The 26,706-nt window shown below is 38.1% G+C and overlaps 1 protein-coding gene and 1 long non-coding RNA gene across 4 annotated transcripts in view; one reads left to right on the forward strand and one right to left on the reverse strand.

Annotated features, from left to right (window-relative positions):
- Positions 1-304: 304 nt before the first annotated feature.
- LOC129655273 (uncharacterized) lies at positions 305-16,992 on the reverse strand. The gene is made up of 2 exons (XR_008715861.1): positions 16,169-16,992; positions 305-1,689 (listed from the first exon to the last, which is right to left on the reverse strand). It is a non-coding gene; the product is annotated as an uncharacterized LOC129655273 (long non-coding RNA).
- A 668-nt stretch (positions 16,993-17,660) lies between these two features.
- NEGR1 (neuronal growth regulator 1) overlaps positions 17,661-26,706 on the forward strand; it is a 1,047,432-nt gene continuing 1,038,386 nt past the window's right edge. The window contains exon 1 of one of the 3 annotated variants that reach the window (XM_055585480.1): positions 17,661-18,007. In XM_055585480.1, the coding sequence (XP_055441455.1) occupies positions 17,832-18,007 (176 nt within the window). In that variant the 5' untranslated portion in view covers positions 17,661-17,831. The remainder of the gene's footprint in view (positions 18,008-26,706) is intronic. The other 2 variants (XM_055585481.1, XM_055585482.1) reach the window with 2 other exon arrangements.

A 26,706-nucleotide genomic window follows, 5' to 3' on the forward strand; every position in this document is an offset into this window, starting at 1 on the left:
CCAGAGTGGGGTGCCACTACTGAACAACTATTGGATCAGTGAAAAAAATCAAAGGAAGAATCAAAAACTGAAAAGGAAGGAACTCTTCCTAACTCATTTTATGAGGTCAACGTTATCCTGATATCAAAATCAGACAAAGACAACTCAAAAAATAAAAAGAAGAAAAGAAAATTACACCAGATATTTCTGATGAATGTAGATGCAAAAATTCTCAATAAATATTAGCAAACTAAAAACAACAATATATTAAAATCATACACTACGAACAAGTAGGATTTACTCCAGGGAAGCAAGGATGGTTCAATATTTGTAAATCAATCAACATGATACACCACAGTAACAAAATGAAAGATAAAAATTGTATCAATATATCAATAGATACAAAAAAAGCATTTGATAAGATTTGCTGCTGCTAAGTTGCTTCGGTCGTGTCCGACTCTGTGCCCCACAGACGGCAGCCCACCATGTTCCCCTGTCCCTGGGATTCTCCAGGCAAGAACACTGGAGTGGGTTGCAATTTCCTTCTCCAACGCATGAAAGTGAAAAGTGAAAGTGAAGTCGCTCAGTCATGTCCAACTCTTCGAGACCCCATGGACTGCAGCCCATCAGGCTCCTCTGTCCATGGGATTTTCCAGGCAAGAGTACTGGAGTGGGGTGCCATCGCCTTCTCCGTGATAAGATTTAGCACTTATTTAAAATTAAAAAAACAACAACACTGAATAAAACAGTTATAGAAGGAACATACCTCAATATAATAAAGGCCAGATACGAGAATATCACAGCTAACACCATAGTTAATTGTAAAAAACCTAAAGATATCCCTTTAATATCAGCAACAAGACAAGAATACTTATCCAATATAGTACTGGAAACCTTACCCAGGGGAATTAGGCAAGAAAAAGAAATAAAAGGCACTCAAATTGGAAAAATGGAAGTAAAATTTTCATTATTTTTGGATGACATAATTACATATATATAAAATCTCTAAACTGTACCAAAATACTATTAGAAATACAATAAGCAAGGAAAGTAGTGGAGCAAAAAATCAATACATAAAAGTCCACTGTGTTTCTATATACTAACAGTGAACAAGCAGAAAGAGAAATTAAAAAAACAATCTCATTTACAATCATAATAAAAGAATAAAATATCTAGGAATAAATTCGCTAAGGAAGTGAAAGACTTATACACTGAAAACTATAAAATACTGTTGAAAGAAACTGGAGCAGAAATGGAAATATAATTAGTGCTTACGGATTAGAAGAATTAGCATGGTTAACATTCATATTCAATTCAGTTCAGTTCAGTTCAGTCGCTCAGTCGTGTCCGACTCTTTGAGACCCCAAGAATCGCAGCACGCCAGGCCTCCCTGTCCATCATCAACTCCCAGAGTTCACTCAAACTCACATCCATCAAGTTGGTGATGCCATCCAGCCATCATTGTCTGTCGTCCCCTTTTCCTTCTGACCCCAATCCCTCCCAGCATCAGAGTCTTTTCCAATGAGTCAACTCTTCACATGAGGTGGCCAAAGTACTGGGCTTTCAGCTTTAGCATCATTCCTTCCAAAGAAATCCCAGGGCTGATCTCCTTTAGAATGGACTGGTTGGATCTCCTTGCAGTCCAAAGGACTCTCAAGAGTCTTCAACACCACAGTTTAAAAGCATCAATTCTTCTGTGCTCAGCTTTACCTAAAGTAAAATAAAAATTCAGTGCAATCCCTATCAAAATCTCAATAACAATTTTCATAGAAATAGAACAAAAAGTATTTTATAATTTATATGGAATTACAAAAGATTCTGAATAGCCAAAGCAACCCTGATAATAAAGAACAATGCTGGAAATATCACACTCACTGATTTCAAAATATATGATAAAACTGTAGTAATTAAAACTACATTTTATCAGCAGAAAAATAGATACATAGATCAATGAAACAGAATTTAGAGACCAGAAATAAACCCCCACACATATATGGATAATTAATTTATGAAAAAGGAGCAAAGGAAAAACAAGGGAGAGAGAATAGTGTCTTCAATAAATGGTGTTGGGAAAACTGGATAGCCACATGCAAAAGAGTGAAACTAGACCACCATCTCTTACATTACACAAAAATCAACTCAAAATTTGTTATAGACTTGAATATATGACCTGAAACCAGAAGTCTCCTATAAGCAAACATAGGCAGTACACTCTTTGACATCAGTCTTAGAAATATCTTTCTGGATGTTTCTCTTTGAGTTTGGGAAATAAAATAAAAATAAACAAATGGGACTACATCAAACTAAAAGCTTCTGTAAAATAAAGGAAACAATCAACAAAACAAAAAGACAGCCCACTGAATGGAAAAAGATATTTGCAAATTGTATATTTGATAAGGGGTTAATATTCAAAAATATCAAGAACTCACACAACTTCACACCAAAAAACAACTTTTATTAAAAAATTTGCAGAGGAGCTGAACACAAATTTCTACAAAGAAGACATAGAGACTGAAACAAGCACATGCAAAGATGTTCAACACCATTAACTATTACAGAAGTCCAAATCAAAACCACAAAATATCATTTTGCATTTATTAGAATGGCTATTGTCATAAAAAGGAAATAAAATGTGTTGGAGAAGATGTAGAGGAAGGGAAGTGTCGTATATCATTGATGGGAATATGAATTAGTGTATTCACTGGAAAACAGTATGGAGATTTCTCAAAAAAGTATTATCCAGCTATTCCACTTCTTGATATTTATTTTAAAAATATTTGAAAAGACACATGCACCTCTATATTTATTACAGTGTGACTTACAGTTGACAAGATATGGAAAGGACTTAAGTGCCCATCTACAAGGAATGAATAAAAATTCTGCGATGTGTGTGTGTATGTGTGTGTGTGTGCTGTGCTTAGTCACTCAGTTGTGTCTGACTCTTTGCAACACCATGTAGCCCACCAGGTTCCCCTGTCCATGTGGACTCTCCACGCAAGAATACTGTAATGGATTTTCATGCCCTCTTCCAGGGGATTTTCCCAATCCAGGGATTGAACTCAGGTCTCCCACATTGTAAGCAAATTATTTACCATCTGAGCCACCTGGGAAGCCCAAAAATACTGGAGTGGGTAGCCTATCCCTTCTCCAGGGGATCTTCCCCACCCAGGAATCAAGCCAGGATCTCCTGCATGGCAGGTGGATTCTTTACCCACTGAGCTACCAGGGAAGCACATACAAATATAATGAAATTCTGCCATACAGTCACAAGATAGATGAAATCTTGGCATTTGCAACAATATAGATGGGCCTAGACTAGTACTATGCTAAGTGAAATAGTCATACAGAAAAGACAAATACCACATGGTTTCAGTCATAGGTGGAATACAAAAAAAAAAAAAAAAAAAAAAACTAAATAAAAAACAAATATATAGATACAGAGAACAGAATAGTGGTTACCAGAAGGAAAGGAATGTGGTAGGAGGGCAAAATAAATAACTAGGGTCAACTTCATGCTGATGGATGGAAATTAAACCTTGGATGATAAACACATTGTAATGTACAGCGAGGTCAAAATATAATACTTATACATAAAACATACAATATTATAAGCCAATTAAGAAAACAGGAACAAAAAGAAAGAAAAATAGATTCTGGGAGAAACATTTGCAAACCACATTATCTGATAAAGGATTCGTATCTAGAATATACTAAAAAAAAAATCAAACTTAACTGTAAGAAAAGCAAACAAATTCAATTATAAAATAGGAAGAAGACATGAAGAGACATTTCACTGAAGATATTACAAGGGTGGTAAACAAAGACAGCCAACATTGTTAGTCATTAGGAAAACACAAATGAAAACCACAATGAATGGAATGTGAAATGAAAATCACTATATGCCTATTAGAAGAGCAAGAATAAAAACTAGTGACAACACAGAACATTGTGAGGATATAGAGAAACTGGATTTCTCATACAGTATTGTTGGAATGTAATACAGTACAGCCACACTGCAATACAGTTTGGAATCTGTAAAATCTTTAAAAAAAAAAAAAAAGCAGACATTTACCACATGACCTCACAATCACATTTCTAATTAATTATTCCAGGAAAATGAAACTAAGTCATCCAAAAAGGCTGGACATGATTATTCATAGTGGCTATATTTGTAATCACCCAGAATTGGTGATAACTGAAATGTCCTAAAATAGCTGAATGATTAAACAAATTGTAGTGCAACATTCCATGACTAGTCAGCACTAAAAGGAAGAAACTACTGATACAAGAAGTAATTTGGATCCATCTTAAGGGCATTACACTGTATAAATAAAAGTCATCTTCAAAAGGACACATCCTACATGAGTCTAAATGTATAATGTTTTTGAATTGATAAAATAATAGCAATGGAGAGAAATTCAGTGGTGGTTCAAATTCAAGAGGTGACTGAGGGATTGGTATTGATAAGGTAATGAGGCCATCTGAAAGATAAAGATGATCTTACTAAACTTGCTGGGCATGAGAGTGCTATATTTGGAAATACAGTCCTGAACAATGCTTGAGTAATACACTCAATTGATAGGATTTGATTGGCTCTAACAGAAGTGGGTCTATTAATTCAAAGTCGTGATGCTTCAGCATTCTGATTTGTTCCAATTCTAAGCTGGTTTGCCTGCTCTTATAATTTTGATACAGTTTCAAACAGCGAAAATTTTAAAGGTCTGCAATCAAAACAAATACAGATAACATTATCAACAACAGAATAACATTTTTCTCCTGTATCTTTCATTTAATATGGTTCCAAAATAGGAAGTTTTTTTTAGTATCATATATTTGATTCTAAGCACCAAGAGAATTTATAGTTAAGACTAACTTGAAAACTTGTCAGTTTCAAAAGACTGGGGTGAGAAAAAAAGAGTGTGGGACAGTTAAATGTTGCTATCTTAATATACCATCTTACTTAAGCCTGAGATAAGGAAGAACCACCTATCAACATAGCAGTTAACTGGAAGCAAACCAGTGTGATGGTTGAGTTTATGTGTCAAATTGAAAAAGCTACAGCATACAGATATTTGTTAAAATACCACTCTGAATGTCACCATGAAGGTGTTCTTTAGATATAAGTGTGTACTCAGTCACTTCAGTTGTGTCTGACTCTTTATGACCCCATGAATTGTAGCCTGCCAGGCTCCTCTGTCCGTGGGATTCTTCAGGCAAGAATACTGGAGTGGATTGCCATGCTCTCGTCCAGGGGATCCTCCCAACCCAGGGATGGAATCCAGGTCTCCTATATTGCAGGCAGATTCTTTACCAACTGAGTCACCAAGGAAGTCCCTCTTTAGATGTGATTAACATTTAAATCAGTGGACTCTGAGTAAAGCAGATAACTCTCCACAATATGAGTAGGCCACATTCAATTGAAGGGCTTAAAACCAAACAGGCTGAAGTTCCTTGGAGAAGAGGGAAAACTGTCTCTAGACTGTCTACAGATACAAGCTGCAGCACCAAACTTCCCTTGGTCTCAGCCTGCCTGCCTACCCAGCAGATTTTGAACTTGGCAGTTTCATGAAAAACTGATACTTTCAAATTGTGGTGCTGGAAAAGACTCTTAAGAATCCCTTGGACTGCAAGGAGATCAAACGAGTCAATCCTAAAGGAAATTAACCCTGAATATTCACTGGAAGGACTGATGCTGAAGCTGAAGTTCCAATACTTTGGCCATCTGATGTGAAGAGCCTATTCAGTGGAAAAGACCCTGATGCTGGGAAAGATTGAAGGCAAAAGGAGAAGGGGGAGATAGAAGAGGAGATGGTTAGATAACATCACCAATTCAATGGACATGAACTTAAGTAAATTCCAGAAGATAGTGGAGGACAGAGGACCCTGCTGTGCTGCAGTCCTTGGGGTCACAAAGAGTTGGACATGACAATGACTGAACAGCAGGTTCATGATCACATCAGATCAGATCAGATCACTCGCTCAGTCATGTCCGACTCTTTGTGACCCCATGAATCGCAGCACGCCAAGCCTCCCTGTCCATCACCAACTCACGGAGTTCACACAGACTCATGTCCATCGAGTCAGTGATGCCATCCAGCCATCTCATCCTCTGTCGTCCCCTTCTCCTCCTGCCCCCAATCCCTCCCAGCATCAAAGTCTTTTCTAATGAGTCAACTCTTCACATGAGTTGGCCAAAGTATTGGAGTTTCAGCTTTAGCATCATTCCTTCCAAAGAAATCCCAGGGCTGATCTCCTTCAGAATGGACTGGTTGGATCTCCTTGCAGTCCAAGGGACTCTCAACAGTCTTCTCCAACACCACAGTTCAAAAGCATCAATTCTTCAGGGCTCAGCCTTCTTCACAGTCCAACTCTCACATCCATACATGACCACAGGAAAAACCATAGCCTTGACTAGACGAACCTTTGTTGGCAGAGTAATGTCTCTGCTTTTGAATATGCTATCTAGGTTGGTCATAACTTTCCTTCCAAGGAGTAAGCGTCTTTTAATTTCATGGCTGCAGTCACCATCTGTAGTGATTTTGGAGCCCAGAAAAATAAAGTCTGACACTGTTTCCATTGTTTCCCCATCTATTTCCCATGAAGTGATGGGACCGGATGCCATGATCTTCGTTTTCTGAATGTTGAGCTTTAAGCCAAGTTTTTCACTCTCCTCTTTCACTTTCTTCATGAGGCTTTTTAGTTCCTCTTCACTTTCTGCCATAAGGGTGGTGTCATCTGCATATCTGAGGTGATTGATATTTCTCCCGGCAATCTTGATTCCAGTTTGTGTTTCTTCCAGTCCAGCGTTTCTCATGATGTACTCTGCATATAAGTTAAATAAACAGGGTGACAATATACAGCCTTGAGGAACTCCTTTTCTTATTTGGAACCAGTCTGATAGGAGAAGTCAATTCCTTAAAATAAATATCTCTGTCTCTGTCTCTATCTCTTTCTAGTTCCCAACAATCTTGCAGGCCAATTTAAACATTCTGGGGGAAGTTTTCAGCACTGATGTTCAAAAGTGTTCATGCCATCACTGTCTATAATAGACAAGTCATGTAAAACATAGTCTGTCAACAATATAATGAATGAATATATAATTATATATTTATACTATACAATGCTAAAAAAATACGAATGAAGGGAAGACAATTGTACAACAGCCCAGAGGAATATTAAAATATTAAAATAAATATTGAATTATATTTAATAAATATTAAATTAATATTAATTGATTTAATAAATATTAAATTCTTAAAAAGTTCAGACACAAAAAAGGATACACTATATAATTACATAATGTATGATTGATATGGCTTTGAATGCATATATAGAAAAGCAAGTCATTTTTTCAGTGGATCCAAAACTAAGTAGTAAAAATATAAAGAAAATGAGGAAAGGATGACCTCACAGTGGTTACGTTATGGAAGAAGATTGGGGTTGTCACTAAGAAAGTGCTTTCAGGAGGCTTCTGGGTTACTGGCAGTCTTCTGTTTCTTAGTCTGGGTGGAATCAAGCAGATGTTAACGTTAAGACTTCTCTAAGTTGGATTTTCATATTCTATGCACTTTCTGAAGATTTATTGTGAAAAGTATGTCTTCTTGTCAGGACAACAAAAAAAATGTCATGAATATGTGTGGCTTTTATAAATTTGGAAAGGTATTTCATATAGTCCTTTAAAGTTATTCCACTTTAAAGCTATCTGGTTTTCTCTAATATTAGGCAAAGAAACAATGATTTATTGCACTGTGAATATCATAATTTTACTACAAGAGCAATAAACATCCCAATGATTGCTAGAAGTGGTCATAGAATGAAATGACAATAAGACTAATTTTTTTTTTAAGTGAAGTATAGTTGATTTATAATGAAGTGTTAATTTCTGCTGTACAGCAAAATGATTCAGTTATATATACATATATTCTTTTTGTTATGAAAAGTATACAAATAGTACAAATTCATCAAAATAAAAAATTACAAATTCTGGTAAAGGTGGCTTCATAAATTAACACAATGAGGTATCTTCCCTGCTATTTTTATATTATATGATAGATAGTATTTACACATTATTTATCAATTACAGGAAAATATGATAAAGGGATAAAATTCACAAATCTTGTCAGTTCAGTTCAGTTCAGTCACTCAGTTGTGTCTGACTCTTTGCGACCCCATGAATCGTAGCACGCCAGACCTCCCTGTCCATCACCAACTCCTGGAGTTTACTCAAATTCATGTCCATCGAGTCAGTGATGCCATCCAGCCATCTCATCCTCTGTCATTCCCTTCTCCTCCTGCCCCCAATCCCTCCCAGCATCAGGGTCTTTTCCAACTCTTCGCATGAAGTGGCCAAAGTATTGGAGTTTCAGCTATAGCATCAGTCCTTCCAGTGAACACCTAGGACTGATCTCCTTCAGAATGGACTGGTTGGATCTCCTTGCAGTCCAAGGGACTCTGAAGAGTCTTCTCCAACACCACAGTTCAAAAGCACAAGTCTTATAGGGTTTGAAAATAATTATTTTCAAGATAATTATAGCCTTTACAACCATTAACTCAAAAAGATCATAGACCCAAGTGTAAAACAATAAAACTCCTAAAACATACCATAGGAGAAAACCTAAATGAACTTGGGTATGGTGATGTCTTTTTAGACCCAACAGAAAACACACTATTCACAATAGAAATAACTGATAAGCTGGACTTCATTAAAATTAAAAATGTCTAGTCAGTGAAAGACAATGTCAAGACAATGAGAAGACAAGCCACAGACTGGGATAAAATATTTGCAAAAGACATATCTGTTAAAGCACTATTATTCAAAACATACAAAGAACTTTCAAAACTCAAAAACAACAACAAAAAATGGATAAAAAATGAGCCAAAGACCTTAACAGACACCTCATCAAAGAAGACAAACAGATGGCAAATGAAAAGGTAGAGCACATCATATATCACCAGAGAAATGCAGATTAAAGCAACAATGAGATACCACTACACACCTACTAGAGTGGCCAAAGTCTGGAACATGGACAATACCAAATGCTTGTGAGGATATTTGGCAGCAAAACCTCTTGTTCATTTACTGGTGGGAATGTATACACAATGGTACAGTCACTTTGGAAGAAATTTGGGATTTTCTTAAAAAAGCAAATATATAATTTGCTTACTCTACAATCCAGCAATCATGCAGCTTGGTATTTACCTAAAGCAGCCAAAAACATATCCACACAAAAAGTTGAATATGGATGTTTATAGCACTTTATTTAAAGTAGCCAAACTTAGAAACAAACAAAATGTTCCCTCAGTTCAGTTCAGTTCAGTCGCTCAGTCGTGTCCGACTTTTCGAGACTCCATGAATCGCAGCACGCCAGGCCTCCCTGTCCATCACCAACTCACGGAGTTCACTCAGACTCATGTCCATTGAGTCAGTGATGCCATCCAGCCATCTCATCCTCTGTCGTCCCCTTCTCCTCCTGCCCTCAACCCCTCAAAGCATCAGAGTCTTTTCCAATGAGTCAACTCTTCGCATGAGGTGGCCAAAGTACTGGAGTTTCAGCTTCAGCATCATTCCCTCCAAAGAAATCCCAGGGCTGATCTCCTTCAGAATGGACTGGTTGGATCTCCTTGCAGTCCAAGGGACTCTCAAGAGTCTTCTCCAACACCACAGTTCAAAAGCATCAATTCTTTGGGGCTCAGCCTTCTTCACAGTCTGACTCTCACATCCATACATGACCACAGGAAAAACCATAGCCTTGACTAGACAGACCTTTGTTGGCAGAGTAATGTCTCTGCTTTTGAATATGCTATCTAGGTTGGTCATAACTTTCCTTCCAAGGAGTAAGCGTCTTTTAATTTCATGGCTGCAGTCACCATCTGCAGTGATTTTGGAGCCCAGAAAAATAAAGTCTGACACTGTTTCCCCATCTATTTCCCATGAAGTGAGGGGAATAGATGCCATGATCTTCGTTTTCTGAATGTTGAGCTTTAAGCTAACTTTTTCACTCTCCTCTTTCATTTTTATCAAGAGGCTCTTGAGTTCCTCTTCACTTTCTGCCATAAGGGTGGTGTCATCTGCATATCTGAGGTGATTGATATTTCTCCCGGCAATCTTGATTCCAGCTTGTGCTTCATCCAGGCCAGCGTTTCTCATGATGTACTCTGCATACAATTTAAATAAGCAGGGTGACAATATACAGCCTTGATGTGCTCCTTTTCCTATTTTGAAACAGTCTGTTGTTCCATGTCCAGTTCTAACTATTGCTTCCTGACCTGCATACAGGTTTCTCAAGAGGCAGCAGGTCAGGGTTTCTGGTATTCCATCTCTTTCAGAATTTTCCACAGTTTATTGTGATCCACACAGTCAAAGGTTTTGGCATAGTCAATAAAGCAGAAATAGATATTTTTCTGGAACTCTCTTGCTTTTTCGATGATCTAGCGGATGCTGGCAACTTGATCTCTGGTTCCTCTGCCTTTTCTAAAACTAGCTTGGACATCTGGAAGTTCACGGTTCATGTATTGCTAAAGCCTGGCTTGGAGAATTTTGAGCAATACTTTACTAGCATGTGAGATGAGTGCAATTGTGCAGTAGTTTGAGCATTCTTTGGCATTGCCTTTCTTTGGGATTGGAATAAAAACTGACCTTTTCCAGTCCTGTGGCTACTGCTGAGTTTTCCAAATTTGCTGGTATATTGAGTGCAGCACTTTCACAGCACCATCTTTCAGGATTTGAAATAACTCAACTGGAATTCCATTACCTCCACTAGCTTTATTCGTAGTGACGCTTTCTAAGGCCCACTTGATTTCACATTCCAGGATGCCTGGCTCTAGGTGAGTGATCACACCATTGTGATTATCTGGGCCATGAAGATCTTTTTTGTACAGTTCTTCTGTGTATTCTTGCCATCTCTTCTTAATATCTTCTGCTTCTGTTAGGTCTACTCCATTTTTGTCCTTTATCGAGCCCATCATTGCATGAAATGTTCCCTTGGTGTCTCTAATTTTCTTGACAAGACATGGAGAAATCTTAAACACATGTTACTAGGTAAAAGAAGCCCATCTGAAAAAAGGCTCCATTCTGGATAATTCCATGTATATGACACTCTGGGCAAGGCAAAACTATGAAAACAATTTAAAAAAAATTGTAAGTTGTCGGGGGAGAACTGAATAGTCAGGGCACAGAGGATTTTTACTATATGATATTTAAAATGAGAACTACATGTCATTATATATTTGTCTAAACTCAAAATGTACAATACCAAGAGTGAACCCTATGGCAGACTATGAACTTGGGATGATTTTAATGTGCCAGTATAGGTTCATCCTTGCCAAAGAACATTATGTGCAATTCTAGTGAGTGATGTAGATACTGGAGGAGGCTACACATGTTTGGGGGCAAGGTATATATGGGAAATCTTTATACTTTCCATTAAATTTTGTTGTAATCCTACAACTGCTCTAGTAAAGTCTTTAAAAATATATACAGTTTACTCTTGAATAACTTGAAGGGTAAAGAGCATTGATACATGCATTGTGGAAAATCCATATATAGTTTTACAGTCAATCCTCCATTTCTGAGTTTCCATACTACTGGGACTCAGTTGCTATACTATAGGGTGGTACTACAGTATTTATTGAAAAATATGCATAAAAGTGTACATGCACAGTTCAAACTCTTGTTGTTGAAGGGTTAAAATCTCTGAAATCAAAATCAGAAACTTTTAGGAAACAAAATGAGATAATATAAAAAAATAAAATAGAATTCTAGCTTCAGAGTATAAGATTTTACATTCCTAATAGTCAAATAGAAAATATTAAATTTGACATTTATTTTTAAATAGATGTACTTGAGGTTCCTAAAGTCCTTTTGGAAGTAAGTGAGGAAAAGTCTTAAGTAAATAATAATAGAAGTATTTATTACTTTCTCCAGAACCTATACAAATATATAAGGATATGTAGTTAATATGTACTCACTACAAGTGAAAAGAATAAAAATTTCAGTACTTTAAAATTAATTTCCACTCACATATATCCTAAGACTTCTCACTCTGGCTTCAGAACTTGGGTAAAATTTTCAGACCCTTTCTACACGAATGGTTTGAAGAGCTTTGAAAGTACCCCTGCAACATCCCTCCAGCCCACAGTTCTTACCTCTTTGCTTACCAGCAAGGCTGGCAGTATTTAATAGATGAAATGAAAGGAAAAAAAAAAAAAAAGTAAGTGAAGGAATATAAGATTTTTACATAGAGTTATTCAAAAGGGAAATTACTTTGTTTTTGCTTTCCTTTATTTAATAGTCATTTCCTGAGTGCATACTCTGTAGCTGTCACTATGTAAACAATATAAAGATTTAAGTTAGTTCTTGCCTAAAAGAAGCTCACCTCATTGATTTATATTTTTATTTAAACAACCACAAAATATCAGTTTCTTTTAAAAGTGAGAAATATCCATTCAACTCTGACAAATAAAAGTATTCTAATGGAGACATCACGGAAAGATATTTACAGTCAGCCATTATTTGAACTTGGAGAAGGCAATGTCACCCCACTCCAGTACTCTCGCCTGGAAAATCCCATGGACGGAGGAGCCTGGTGGGCCGCAGTCCATGGGATCACTAAGAATCGGACATGACTGAGTGACTTCACTTTCACTTTTCACTTTCATGCATTGGAGAAGGAAATGGCAACCCACTCCAGTGTTCTTGCCTGGAGAATCCCAGGGTCGGGGGAGCCTGGTGGGCTGCCATCTATGGGGTTGCACAGAGTTGGACACGACTGAAGCGACTTAGCAGCAGCATTAAATTAATTGTACCCCCACTAAGTTGGGCTACTCAGTCATATAGCAGGTAAATGCAGAGACCGAATTGATGATGAGGAAGATCTCTTTTATAGCTATAGAATTCAAATAAAACATTTTTGTTTTGACCGTAATCTGCTTTATTATTTTACTTGAAAAGCACCAGATGGTATACACTTTTAGAAACCTGGGGTATTTTTTACAACAGCCCTCTACCCTGGTCCACAAAGCATTTAGCAACCTCTGAAGAAATTTTAGTTATCAGAGTTACTGGCATCTACTAGTGCTATTGGCATATAGCGAGCAGAGGCCTGGGTTGCTGCTAAACATTTTCCAATGCTAGGGCAGTCTCTACAACAAAGAACTACCTGGTCCAACATATTAAAAGTGTCTAGGTTACATCACTGCTGCACATCTGAAATTAACACAGTAAAGCAAATCAACTATACTTCAATTAAGAAAAAAAATAGTGTCCAGGTTGAGAAAACTGTCTATAAACACATGTATACCTGTGGCGGATTCATTTTGATATTTGGCAAAACTAATACAATTATGTAAAGTTAAAAAAAAAAAAAAAAAAAGAAATATTCCCCTTCCCCAGCCACCACCATGAAAAATTTCCCAGGGTTTGTAGTTTCTCATACCAAGCTGCAAACCACCACAGGTCAACTTAAGTTGGCAAGGTGCTCCAAACTTAAACCAGCTTAATTCAAATAGAGACTCAATTATTATCCAAGTTAGAGAGCTATTATTCATATGTCCTGTTTAAAAGGGCTTCCTGACCCACTCTTTCAGGAATTACAAAGTGCTCTCATTAGCTCTGATTAGCTCCTGGGACTTGTCTTGCCTAAAATTTCTCATGCCTACACAGTGATAGCATGAAAAATGTATCTGGGTTTACTCTATCAGAAAACAAATGTGAATTTATATATTTTTTTTCAAAACAACAACCTCATTTACCCTGCCAATTAAAAATCAAGCTTATTGAACTAAAGAAGCATAAGAAGCTTCCTTATTACATTGCTCTTCCAACATAACTGAATTTAGAGGACATGAAAAACAGGGGTGTAAATCAGTCTAGTTAAAGGCATAATCAATTCGCAAAGTCAGGGCCCACCTTCCTCCTTCCATATTGGTCATCATGTTTCTTCAAATATTAGAAGTCTAGCTTTGAAAGCAAAGTAAGGGTACCTGATTCAACAGGACATAGTAGGAATTCAGGCCAATGTCTATTCCTAAAACTTCTCACCAAATGAATATCCTACTACACCCACTCCAACCCTCGCCATCTAAAATGTTTCAACAATGCTGTTACCTATTCTGATACTAAAAACAACAACAACAACAAAAAAAAAACCTGCTAAACAATGGCACCCGACTCCAGTACTCTTGCCTGGAAAATCCCATGGATGGAGGAGCCTGGTAAGCTGCAGTCCATGGGGTCGCTAAGAGTCGGACACGACTAAGCGACTTCACTTTCACTTTCCACTTTCATGCATTGGAGAAGGAAATGGCAACCCACTCCAGTGTTCTTTCCTGGAGAATCCCAGGGACAGGAGCCTGGTGGGCTGCCGTCCATTGGGTCGCACAGAGTCGGACACGACTGAAGCGACTTAGCAGCAGCAGCAGCAAATAACTATGTACTAGCTGAACTGAGAGGTGTTTTTTTCCTGTCATTTGTTGTTGTTTGTTTTTGTTCTGTTTTTTTCTCAGGAGCTAAGACTTACAGGATTTAAGTCTCTGCTTGAAAGAAATCTAGGACCTCAAAAGCAAATACTAGAAACCCTGTAAAATCCTCTGAGATATACGCCCATAGAAAGGTGAAGAGAAAATAAAGTAATATGCACTTTTAAAGTAATTTTCCTCCCTGGTCAAAAAGATAGCAAAATTACATGCAGGAATAAGGCTGCCCCACTCAGCATTCTTGCACTCACTTTAAATAATAGTGATGCATATGTAAATAAGCTTTCCAGCAGTCCAAGAATCTATAAACTAGGATCCGTTACTGTTTCCTTTGGATGGGTTTTGTGAGATTTAAGTGCTTTGTGATCAGTGACTGGAAGTTGAGCTAAAAACTAGAAATAAAGAAAATAAACTCTTTGCCTTTAAACAGAAGTGGTCCCAGTTTTCTTTCACAACCCTGAAGGGTTGTTGTACATACTAAAACTGCTGCATAGCTCCATCTCTGGTCACAGATACCCCTTCTCCTCCCCGCCACCCCCGCCCCGAAGATGTCAGATCTCTGGGAAACAGCGGTTACAAAAGGATGCTTTTCATAGCTTGTACTAGAAACGCTGGCACCCCCATCCCCGCATAAAATAGCACTAAACTGAGTCACAATGCTGGAAGCCGCCGTGCCTTCTGTTTCTCTTCAATGGAATCCAGATATTTTCTATGAAAATACTAAATAATATTGCGAAGTTTTGCCCATAAATACGGCATGCCGATTCTTCTAATCCCCGGTTTGCCCTAGATAATTTTAGGCTTTATCCATCAGTGTATCATGCAGGAGAGAAAAACGCAGTTAACAAGATGACAGTGTTACCTAGGTATTTGGCATCAGTATTAGCAAGAGTATGTCATTTGACGATTATTTTTCCCTAGCATACCAGACGGTAAAGAAAATGTTTTCATTCATCCGCAAATGACTAACATTTATTGATGTTTCAAAATGCGGTTGAATACTGTTGCACTCTCAATTTCCGAGACGGATTTGAGAGTTATGCTTGAATACTAATAACATCAGTAACTCCCGCTGCAAGCGTCTCGGGGGGCTTTGGAGTGTCACTTCAGCAGGGAGGTGATGCTGGCTAGAGGCTCTTCGATGAGTCAGTCTGGGTGGTCACAGGTGATGGGAATCCTTCCCTTTCCCCATATATCCTCATGTACCGCGATAAAAATTACCGTGAGCACAGCTACCGCCAAGCAAAACGACTCCCTGCCTGCCTCTTAAAGAGCTCAGTCTGGGGAGGCAGCCGGATGCTGACCCCTGCAGAGATTATTGCTTCTGTGCGCTTTGCCAGAGGACCCTGCTAGCATTATGGAAAACGAGTTAGGGATGTGTGAGGTTTTGCTGTATTTATTTCCTCCAAGGGAGGAAGGGCTGGGGCCAGGCGAAGAAAATCTTCAAAGACTGCCTTCGGCGGGGGATAGGGCTGGAGGAAGGGGAGGGGTAACCATATTTTTTAATTACTTGTTTCTCTTTATCACTTCTCTGCCCTGCTTCCCAAACTCCTCTCTGAACAAGATTGACTGGCCTAACTGCTATTGACTCTAGCCTCGGTTCTCGCATTGATCTGCAAATGGCCCAGAATAGCTAAAGGATCGCCAGCCTGGACAGGAGTTCAAGAAGGGAAGAAGTAAAAAAAGGGTAGGGGGTGGCCCCATGCCCAGTACCCACAATGTGCCTCGGTCTTGGACAGCGGCTCACAGCGGCGGGGCAAGCGGCTAAGGGAATACAGCGGCAGAGGGAGAGAGGGTAACCGCTCTGCCCCCGCCCCCGCCCCCCGGAGTCGGAAGCTTATCCAACCCCGTTTAGAGGCTGTTAAATGATATAAACCTGTGACTCGTTAAACCCCGTAACTTTGCCCTACCTAGATTCGAATGCCCTGATCATTCCGCCTGATAGGCTCAAACGGGTTAAGCTCCCTCTTACATAACAAGACTGCCTGGCTGTACACAATTAAAATACTTGATTGCAGTCTCTTCCCGACTCCATCCCGTCAAGACCCACCCTGTCCCTCCTAGCGCGCCTGCGTGCCGCACGCTCACATGCCTCTTGTGCACGATTCGCGCGCATTACAGGAGCGCGCTTACTACACACACAGATCCGCGCACTCTCCGCTCTGACCATACCCCGCACAGACACACACACACACACACACACACACACACACACACACACTTTAGTGTCAACATGCACGGGGTCGGGGGTGGAGGGGGACCGCCTTCCAGCCCTCAGCGACTGACCCAATAGACACGCCAGCTGCTCTACCCTAGGCTTTGCAAGCATCCCCACCCGCCTGTCCCCTCAAAAAAACAGTAACCCCCTCCACCGTCCCTACCTATTTCCGAAAAGAGGTAAAGAGTCAACTATGGGGGCGGTCGCTCGGGCAAGATGGGAAAAAAAAAAAATAAAAATAAACAACAAAACCTCACAGTCCCTGGCGTCATGATGGCGCCTACCACAACTTGGAGGACTTAAAAGTTATGGTGCCTCAAGAGGTAAAACGCACCGGAGAGGGAAAGCAAAGCGCCGCTCTGCTCTCTTCACCTCAGCCCAGACGCGGAGACTTTTCTAGCAAAGCATCACTCTAGTGTGTACGACAGGAAGGGAAGCGTTCTGTCTCCGATCTCTCTCTCTCTCTCTTTTTTTTTTCTCTCAGTTTGTATAATAATATACCTCTTCCCGTGTCTTTTTTTTTTTTTTCCGTTTTCTTTCTGCCTACCCCCCCCCCAACCCCCCGCCACTTCATTTCCCCCCTCCCTGCTGCATCTTCAGTCCCCGGGCGGGGTTGCTAAGGAAACGGCCGCTTGGCAACGCGCGCGAGCCCGGGGGCCGCCGGCCGCCGCTGCGCTCCGCGCTGCTTCGGCTGCTATTGCTGCTGCTATTGCAGCCTCCGCCGCCGATCGCCCTGCCTCCGCCGTCGCCGCGCCTCCTCCCTCACTCGCCGGCGCGCTCCACTCCTCGCTAGATAGCGCGCGAGCCGCAGGAGAATTAGACACACTCCGGACTCGGCCAAAAGCAACCGAGAGGAGGTTTAGAGTGGTGCTAGGGGGTGGGAGGGGAGGGAGGGAGGGAAAGCAAAGAGGAGGAGGGGAGGCAAAAAAGAGAGAAACAACACCCAACAACTAGGTGTGGGGGCGGGGGGAGAAAAGAAACCCACCCACCCACCAAATTAAAGAGAATAAAAAAAAAAAGAAGAAGAAGAAAGGGGGAAAAAAAGAAGGGGAAAAAAAAAAATCCTGTGGCGCGCCGCCTGGTTCCTGGGAAGACTCGCCAGCACCAGGGGGTGGGGGAGTGCGAGCTGAAAGCTGCTGGAGAGTGAGCAGCCCTAGCAGGGATGGACATGATGCTGTTGGTGCAGGGTGCTTGTTGCTCGAACCAGTGGCTGGCGGCGGTGCTCCTCAGCCTGTGCTGCCTGCTACCCTCCTGCCTCCCGGCTGGACAGAGTGTGGACTTCCCCTGGGCGGCTGTGGACAACATGATGGTCAGAAAAGGGGACACGGCGGTGCTTAGGTAGGAGGAACGTCGTGCTTTTCGTACTTGTCTCAATCTGTCTGTCTGTCTCTCCACCTTTCTTGCGGTCTTTTTAAACCAAGTAAAGATGCTGGTGGTGATCTCTATCAAAAGGACCGCATTTCAAGAAGTCCAGGTGCTGATTCTGCCTGGAGCCGTGGCCCCTTTACTCCGGGGCAGGTGGCAAACAGAACTGGTGATGCTTAAGCACTTTGCCGGAACGCCAAGTAGCCCTGAGATGAGTGAAGTGTGAGGTTTAGGAGGGGCCGGTCCCACTTGGAAACTCAGTTCACAAGGTCTCTGTTTTACTGTCCTGGGGTACTCTTGGAGAGTCTGACAAGTTTATCAGGTTTGTTTCTATTTTACTGTAACCTAAGCGACTTTTTCCAATTGCTGGCTCCCTGCTCCCATGTATTTTCCCTCTCACTTGGACACTTAGGCTCAATGTCTCCCTTTTCAGTTTTCTTTCTTTCCTCTTATCGCTTTGTCCCCCCGCCCCCCCCCTTTTTTCCTTCCTTCTTTTTTTTTTTTCCAATTCCCCTCCTTCTTACTCTTTTCTATCCATTACCTCTTTTTATTGCTTTTCTGTTTTTCCTCCCATTCTTTTTTCACCTCATGTTTTCTTTTTCATTTCCACCACTCTAATTTCTGATCCTTTTATTTAATACGCTTTCCTCCATCCTTTACCTTCTCCATTCTTCGTTTTTCTTTCTCATTAATATCCCTGGTCTGCGAGCTTGACTTCTGTCTCTCTCTCGACTCACATTTCCCATCTCTTTCCCCATATTGTTTCCCATCCCTGTCACACACACATGTGTGCTCCCTCTAACCCCTTACAGTTCCATTTTCTCACTCTCACAAATCTCTTTTTCATAACCACACTCCCTCACATTTCTGTTTCACATTCTAATACATGCTGGCACTTCCATACTCTCCCTAACAACCACTTTCACATTCAGATTCTCTTCTACTCTCTAAAAAGGCACCCGCTCGCTCCTTCACTGTTCCACACATTGTCACTCACACATGTATACACACAGTCTCTCCCTCTCTCTGCTACTCTCTATCCCCTCATCTTTCCCTTTTCCTCCCTTTTTGCATTTTAAGTCTTGCTCCTTTTTCTCACTCTTCCTTCTTCCCTTCTTTTCCCCAAGCTTGGGCATTGAAATGTTTTGTCACTAATGAACATCTGTAGCCTAATTTTATCTATAAGCAACATTGCTGTAAGAGCCTGGTAACATTTTTTCTCCTGTGAAAATATAAATTGATGATCAGAAGTGCTTAGATCTAAACAAGGCTAAACAGCCTTATACCTTCATTTCCTATAGCCTTCCCTTCTGCCTGTGACACCCCCACCTGACATAGATCCTGAAAGATATCCTTTCTCTCCACTGGGTGGTAGTTGGCTTATAAGTACAGATTGCAGAAAATCAGTGTATGTGGCGTGTTTAAGGTGAAACAGAGAAGGCTATGTTTTATTTGAAACATGCAATATATTGTAAATTTAATGATCTTGGATCTGGGTGTGGTAAACGATTTACACCTTCTTAAACATGCCTATGAGTCCAAATTAATGTAGAATACTGTTACAGATTCTAATAGATACTAGTTTATAGTGTATGTATCTACTGTAAACACAGTGCTACTGGATGTGTACAAAAGTAACAGTTTGTTGCCACTTAGTAAAATACCTCGAATTGCTGATAAAAGAGATGAACTTTTGGTCACACGGAGGATATAAATTAAACCCTTGGTGATATTCTTTATATTAAGTTTGTTTTGGAAGTTTAAACAACAGTGGTAAGGATCAAATGCTGTCTTTAGAGCCTGCAAACACATATCATGGGAACTGCAATCTATATAATTGTAGTAGCATATTGCCTATTTGTAATGAGCATTAACATTTTCAATCTAAAGGATTTGATAGACTGCTTGTCTCTTGATGGTATATCTTGAGTGTTTTGTTTTTAGAGAATAATCTAATGAATACTATGGCTAATTAAAATAGCTGAACTCATGGTCTGCTTCTAGGAGACCTATGTTTCGTTCACTCATTGCTGCCAATAGTGAAGCTTCTCTAACTAGCAGCAGCAATATTTTTCCAGTTTTGTTGATTTGGTGCAGTCCTTGTTTACTTGTGTGCACCTACCTCATCCATTTATATGCTGTATCCTGAATTTTGTCATATCTTAGTTTAGAGAACTTTTGGCTTTTAAACTTTTTAAAGAGAATGGTATCTCTGTTTCTTTTGAATAATGTTTCTAACCAATTACAGTTTTCTTAAAAAATAGACAGAATCTTTCTTTCTTTTTTTTTTTTTTTTTTTGCCATATGAAACAAATCTGATCCGCATTACTTTTTACTCAAAGTAATTGGTTTACAGTAATTCTAGAATTCTCTAGGGACTGATTCCATTTTTTTTAATTTATCTTTTTACATTGACCATAGGTTTTAAATACTTTAAACATATATAGTTATAAGAAACCCTCTCTCTCTCTTAAAAAAATGTTAAATTGCATCAGTTATTTTTCCTGCAACTGGTATTTACTCTGTTCATATACCAGTACAGAAGAGCTTAAGGACTATTTAAGTGTAAGTCAGGTGAGATATTTTTCATCAAAAGTAATGTCACAGAGTTATAGTTTATGTTTTCACTTTGGATACTTGGAATTGTATTTGGTGTAATTATCTAATTCATTAGAAAACAAAACAAAACAAAAAAAACAAAATCTTCCCTCATACAAACACGCCTTCACATCAAAGTACAGAAATCTAGTACTCAAGAGAACACTTTACTGAGTTATGTGATATTGTTTATTAAGCTTTGCATGTTTTACTCTTTTTAATGTAACATATTCCTCCAACTATCTCATAAAAAGCAAATAGTGGCATAACAGTTATCAAGTAACTTTAAGTGCTAAAGGCCTGAAAGTGCAAATGTGTCAATCAGTGACTCTGTTGCTTGTGGTTACATTAATGAAACAGAAGTTTAAAGGTCAAATGATACATTTCTATCTCCTAAATGCCAGTGTCTGTTTTAGAGAAAAGAATCAAGAAAAGCAAACCTTTTCTTACATTTTGTTATCATACAAAAGAGAATCCATTCTGTGATCCACTAACTATACCTATCATTCTATAAATCACCTTCTCTGTTTGGATTAGAAGACTTATAATGAAGTTCCATTTAATAATTTCAACATTCTTATCATTTTAACTTTGCCTCTTAAGCTTAGTGAGGCAATATATTAAATGTCAAAATGTCCCTTAGGTCTAATAATGATATTCACTGATAAATCTCTGAAGAATTCACTTGAGATATTTGGACATTCTTGTTGAAGTATTTAATGATGCATCTATTCAATACAATAACACTTGGTACCTCCCTTACTTTGAATAAATGCATGGATGTCTGGAGCACGTTGTAATTTGCTACCAGTACAAATTAACATTTTCACTAAATTTTAAGATACTAGATATTAGATTGCTACCACATTTACTACTTATTAATATTTTATGCTTAATAGAACTTGTTAATCTGTATATGGAGAAATGAACTTTTTCTCTAGTCTTCAAATTATATTTTGTAGTACCTGGAAGATCTGAGTTGATGTTTCATCAGGTGATGTAGCAAAGAACAGGACATTCCAGAACTACACTGGTCATGCATTAGGACCCAGTGTTTCTAGATCTAGAAAACCAAGGGGAACATAACTCTGCTCTGGCTTAATACATAAATTTCAGATGAATTTTTTTTTTGTAGTTTTGCAGCTGCTTTAATGTGAATCAGTCACTTTATTCTTACCTTATTAACAAATACAGTTATGTCGACATGTCCAAAAATGTTTAATATTCTTTTGAGACAATACAAGGAACAACCTCATTTATATCCTCCCAGTTTTTAAAAAGACATGTCATTTTTAAGAGAGTTCTTTCATCTGTTTCTACTTCAACTCATCTATGAATTTTGTACATTTTAAGCTGCCATCCTGATATGAATTCAAAATACCCCATTCTCTACTTGTCATCCTTTAATCAAAGGAAGGAAGAGAGATTCTTTTCTTAAATGTGATATCTTCTTTTACGTTAGCAAAGTTGAACATAACTTTGTCATTTTAATGAAATAGATTTCAGTGAAAGTTATATGAGATCCTAATAATGATATTGTAATAGGGCAGAAGACTTTTGCTTCAATCACAGAAAATAAAGTGCATTTACATAGAAGCTATTTCCATTGGAAGTCACAAAACTTATGAGTAGATTTATAAATGGATATCACAAGTATTTATTACTTCTCAGACTTTGCTCAATTCATTTGCCTTTTGATTAGACTACATTAAATTAGTTTTGTTTTGAAATGCATGCTATTGGATACAAGCAAGTAAATGATGTATAAGAATGCAGAATTGTCAATAGCAATATACCTCAATTATACTATACTTTTTGAATATCATTGAAGAGTGTCTTCAATGGTAGAGTCTCTTCAAACTCATCTGTTGAGTCATTCCTACCTATTTATGTGGTGCAAATACACTGTTCAACTCTACAGGCATTTGCAATTTATAACATTAAGGCATTATTTAAAAGCCTATATGCTTATTGAATAGTTGAATAGTGTTATCAAACAGTTTTTTTTTTTTTTTTTTTTTTTTAATTCTGAGGTTTTTCTCATTCTTTTCAAAAGAGAAGGGGTAATAGATTGTCATGCTGAGTCATTTTTGAAAAATATGCTCCAAAATATGGAATAAAATGCAACAATGTTACCTGTAGTGATGTGTAGAACTGTTGTATTAACATGAGGCACTACTCGATACATTAATACATAATCATTCATTATATTAAAGAACAACGTAGCATTTTAAAATTTTCCAGATGGATTTATATTTTTCTAGTCTTTTTAGTCCAGAAGGACTAATTAACCCATGTGGTTGTATAAATCTTTGAGCACAAGCATGTTAATGAACTACTTATTTTAAATAGTTGAATTTACAGTTAAATAGCTTCATGGACTAAATTAATTCTGAAATACCTGAGTTGCAAAATGTTTGAAGAATTATTCACATCCTGTAAGTGACATTTCTGGGCCTTATTGACCAGATCCAACTTTTATCCTTCTGCTATACTTTGCTATTAGAGATAGACAATGAAGCTAATCCCCAGGCTGTATTCCCTTGTTCTTCATGTCAGCTGTTTTCAGACTGTGGTTGTCCTGTGGTAGGTGGTTTTGGGAGATGGGAGTACATGATGAGTGAGAGGTCAAGGTGTTTCTCCCCTCCTACATTGCTTTGGGCAGTGTTCAGCAGTGTCTCCATCTCCCACTGGAAGCTCTTTGCTCCATTTTCCACTGGATAACCTTAACTTGGGCTTCTGTATACTGCTTCACCCATTTGTTCTTCCATCCTAAGAGTAGTAGTAGCTTCCTAATATTTTAACCGTCGGGTTGTCTTACCATCACCTGTTCTTCTTATCAACTTTTGCATCATCTTTGCAGTCAATTCTCTGAATTAAATCCTCTAAGTTTTAAATATTCAGAGTGGTTTACATTTTTCTGATAGAACCCTGATTAATATGTGTTGAGAAGTAATAGTTTTAGTGATTTTTAACTATATTGAATATTGCTCATGGTAACATAAATAGTTGCTTCCTAGCACTGGATGTAATAGTTGTTTAAGGAGGCAAGAATAGAACCATAATAACGCTGGAGCATATTACAAAAAAGAAAGATGGATATTTGGGGTATTGTCATCACCCAGACTATGGTGAATACAATAAACCAATTATATACATTTTAATTAAATATAATGTTAAATAATTAATTGAAGTATAAATAATATACCGATGATATGAATGGGAAAAATAGTTGATGAATATAAATTGGGAAGAGTCAATAATACTGTATCTTTTTTTTTTTTTTGACTGAGAAAAGAGAACCAGGGCTAAACTCTGTTTGTGGATATGTGATCAAAATGTTGAACTAATTCCTGCAGTGTTGACTATTGAAATCAATAGGAATTAAAGACCTTTTTTTTTTTGTAGCTTAATACCTGAAGAACAAATCAAAGTTTCCAATTTCTTATGAAATATATGAAGTGTATGATCATAAAAGTGCATGTAACCATTGTACAAATAAGTCTCTCAAGCCATTTGAAACTTTTGATTAGAAATCAGATCACCTTTCTACCATATCCTGTTCAAAATGTCATACACTAAAACATTATAGACAACGTATTTCTAACATGGAAGAGCTAAGGGAAGCTTTATTAGTTTTTTTTTTTTTTTTCTCGTTTAACAGAGTATTAGATGATGCAGTGACCTTCCCCTTACATGCTTCAAAATAATATCTTTCTAAAAGATATTATATAAATGTCTGGCCCCAATATAAACAGCAGTCATCATAAATTCCTATTTTGCTGCTTGTATCCATACTTTTGCAGGAAAGATGGTAACTTTAAACCATGAATAATGCAGTTGTTCAGTTGCTATGTTGTACCTGACTCTTTGCAACCCCATGAACTGCAGCACTTCAGGCTTCCCTGCCCTTCACCATCTCCTGGAGTTTATTCAAACTCATGTCCATTGAGTCGGTGATGCCGTCTAACCATCTCTTTCTCAGCATTGATTTCCTAATAGTCATCTCTAAAGGATGCTCTAGAGAGGATTTTCTTGAGTTGGAACAGAAGATGGACTTGACTCATTTCTTCATTTCATTGTTCTTAAAGCTTTGTTGATCCATTACAGATTGTCATGGACATTTCTATGTATAAGGGAAAATAATATATACTGCTCTTTTTTTTGGAGCATTGTATTGCCTGCTTTCTTGCTTTTGTAGAAGAATTTTTAAATGGCATCACATGCTTTTTTGTCAGATATTTTATGTGTTTCAAATTCAACAATGGAAACAAACTTCCCAGGCTATTAAGAGAGTAAAATCCAGGATTTTCTACATAGGCACTGTCATTAACAAATTGGATTTTAATTGGACTTCCCTGGTAGCTCAGTTAATAATCTGTCTTCAACGCCTGAGACCCTGGCTCGATTCCTGGGTCAGAAAGATCCCCTGGAGAAGGGGTAGGCTACCCACTCCAGTATTATTGGTCATCCCTGGTGACTTAGCTGGTAAAGAATCTGCCTGCAATGTTGGAGACCTGAGTTTGATACCTGCACTAGGAAGATCCCATTGCAGCCCACTACAGTATTCTTGCCTGGAGAATCCCCATGGTCCGAGGAGTTTGGCGGTACACTAATTAATTAGTACACCATACCTAAAATGTGACAATTTATAAGATATTGGAGAAATTTAATAATAGAAGTTTTTTGATGTTTTTTTCAAGTATTTTTCTTTTATACTGTGTTAAATTTGATTGGCAAAACACCTGGGTTTGTAAACTTTATGACTGTTGTTCATCCATTTCTAGGGCCTTAATATTGAATCTTGCCTATATCAAGCCAACTGCCACTATATTTTAAATTAATGAATTTTTGGAAGGATAAGCAAAAGATTAAATGTATTTTTCCTTTATATTATTAATTATTTCAAATTTTAATAATTTCGGTATCTTTATTGCTGCAATAGATCTGCGTGCTTATCGTGATTGAGTACTTTTTATTGAATCCATTTATCAATAGTCTCTGTCTTTAAGTAATGCCTGCAGAAGTCCTATTGGATTGAGACACATACATTGGAATAATTCAGTGTCTTTAAATTGCAGGATACAAGCTATTAGTGAGTCTTGAAGAAAATGTATTAGCTACTAAAGGTATTTTTTTAATAAATTGTACTAAAATAGGGTAAAAAGCATTATACATAGTAAAGGTAAGTTTTATTTGATTAAACTTTTATTTTTTATGTTTGTGTGTTTATACTCTGTCAAGATTTTAGATGTATTTCTTACTGTAGGTTTCATCAGAAAAAGTTTGTAATGCAATTATAAGGTACAGTTTTAAGATTATTGAGATGTATTTAATAGTTTTCAGAAGATCTAAGATTTTACATTATATAGGAAGGCTATTGCTCTTTGTAATTATAATTAGCTGATAACAGGAACAGTTCAAAGTAGCAAAGTGTCCATTGTAACCTTCTAACATTTTTTCTTTTCCTGCCTCAACTCATGGAGTCTCCTCTTCCTTTCTCCTAAGGTTTCAATTAAATAAAATCAATAAAGATACAGAGGTGTAGAGAATTGGGTATTTGTTGAGAATGAATCATCTCAATTGTGAAAAGTAGCTACACTCCCCAAGCCAGAGCTTAACTTTTGTATCATTCTGACTATCTCCCAGAGGTAGGTCAACTGTACTTTATAAACCACAGAGTATTGATACTAGCTGATAGAATTTTAATGTGGTCATATGGCTTTGATTTATAATGTTGAGGAGGTTATCTATTAGCATAGTGTTTTCTAAGCCATATCAAGTTCTGAATCCTGACAGAAGACCTTTGACGCTCTTAAGCATCCAGCTGGCATGAAATCTGGTCTTTTAATCACTTTCTCTAGGAAAAGGGGAATATAGGAAAGGAGGAATTTGGCAGTGCTGCCAGTATTAGTGTTGCTGTTTTGAAGAGAAGCCAATACATTATACTTTCTGGATAGCTGGTAATTTGTTCAATTTAAGGAGGATGTTTATAACACTTTTTGGTCCAGAACTAAATTATTTTTCACTGAATTTCACTAAGTCCTTTGGACACAGGTCCAGTGCCCATACTC

The sequence above is a fragment of the Bubalus kerabau genome, chromosome 6 (genome assembly GCF_029407905.1).
Source record: "Bubalus kerabau isolate K-KA32 ecotype Philippines breed swamp buffalo chromosome 6, PCC_UOA_SB_1v2, whole genome shotgun sequence".
Taxonomy (NCBI): Eukaryota; Metazoa; Chordata; class Mammalia; order Artiodactyla; family Bovidae; genus Bubalus; species Bubalus kerabau.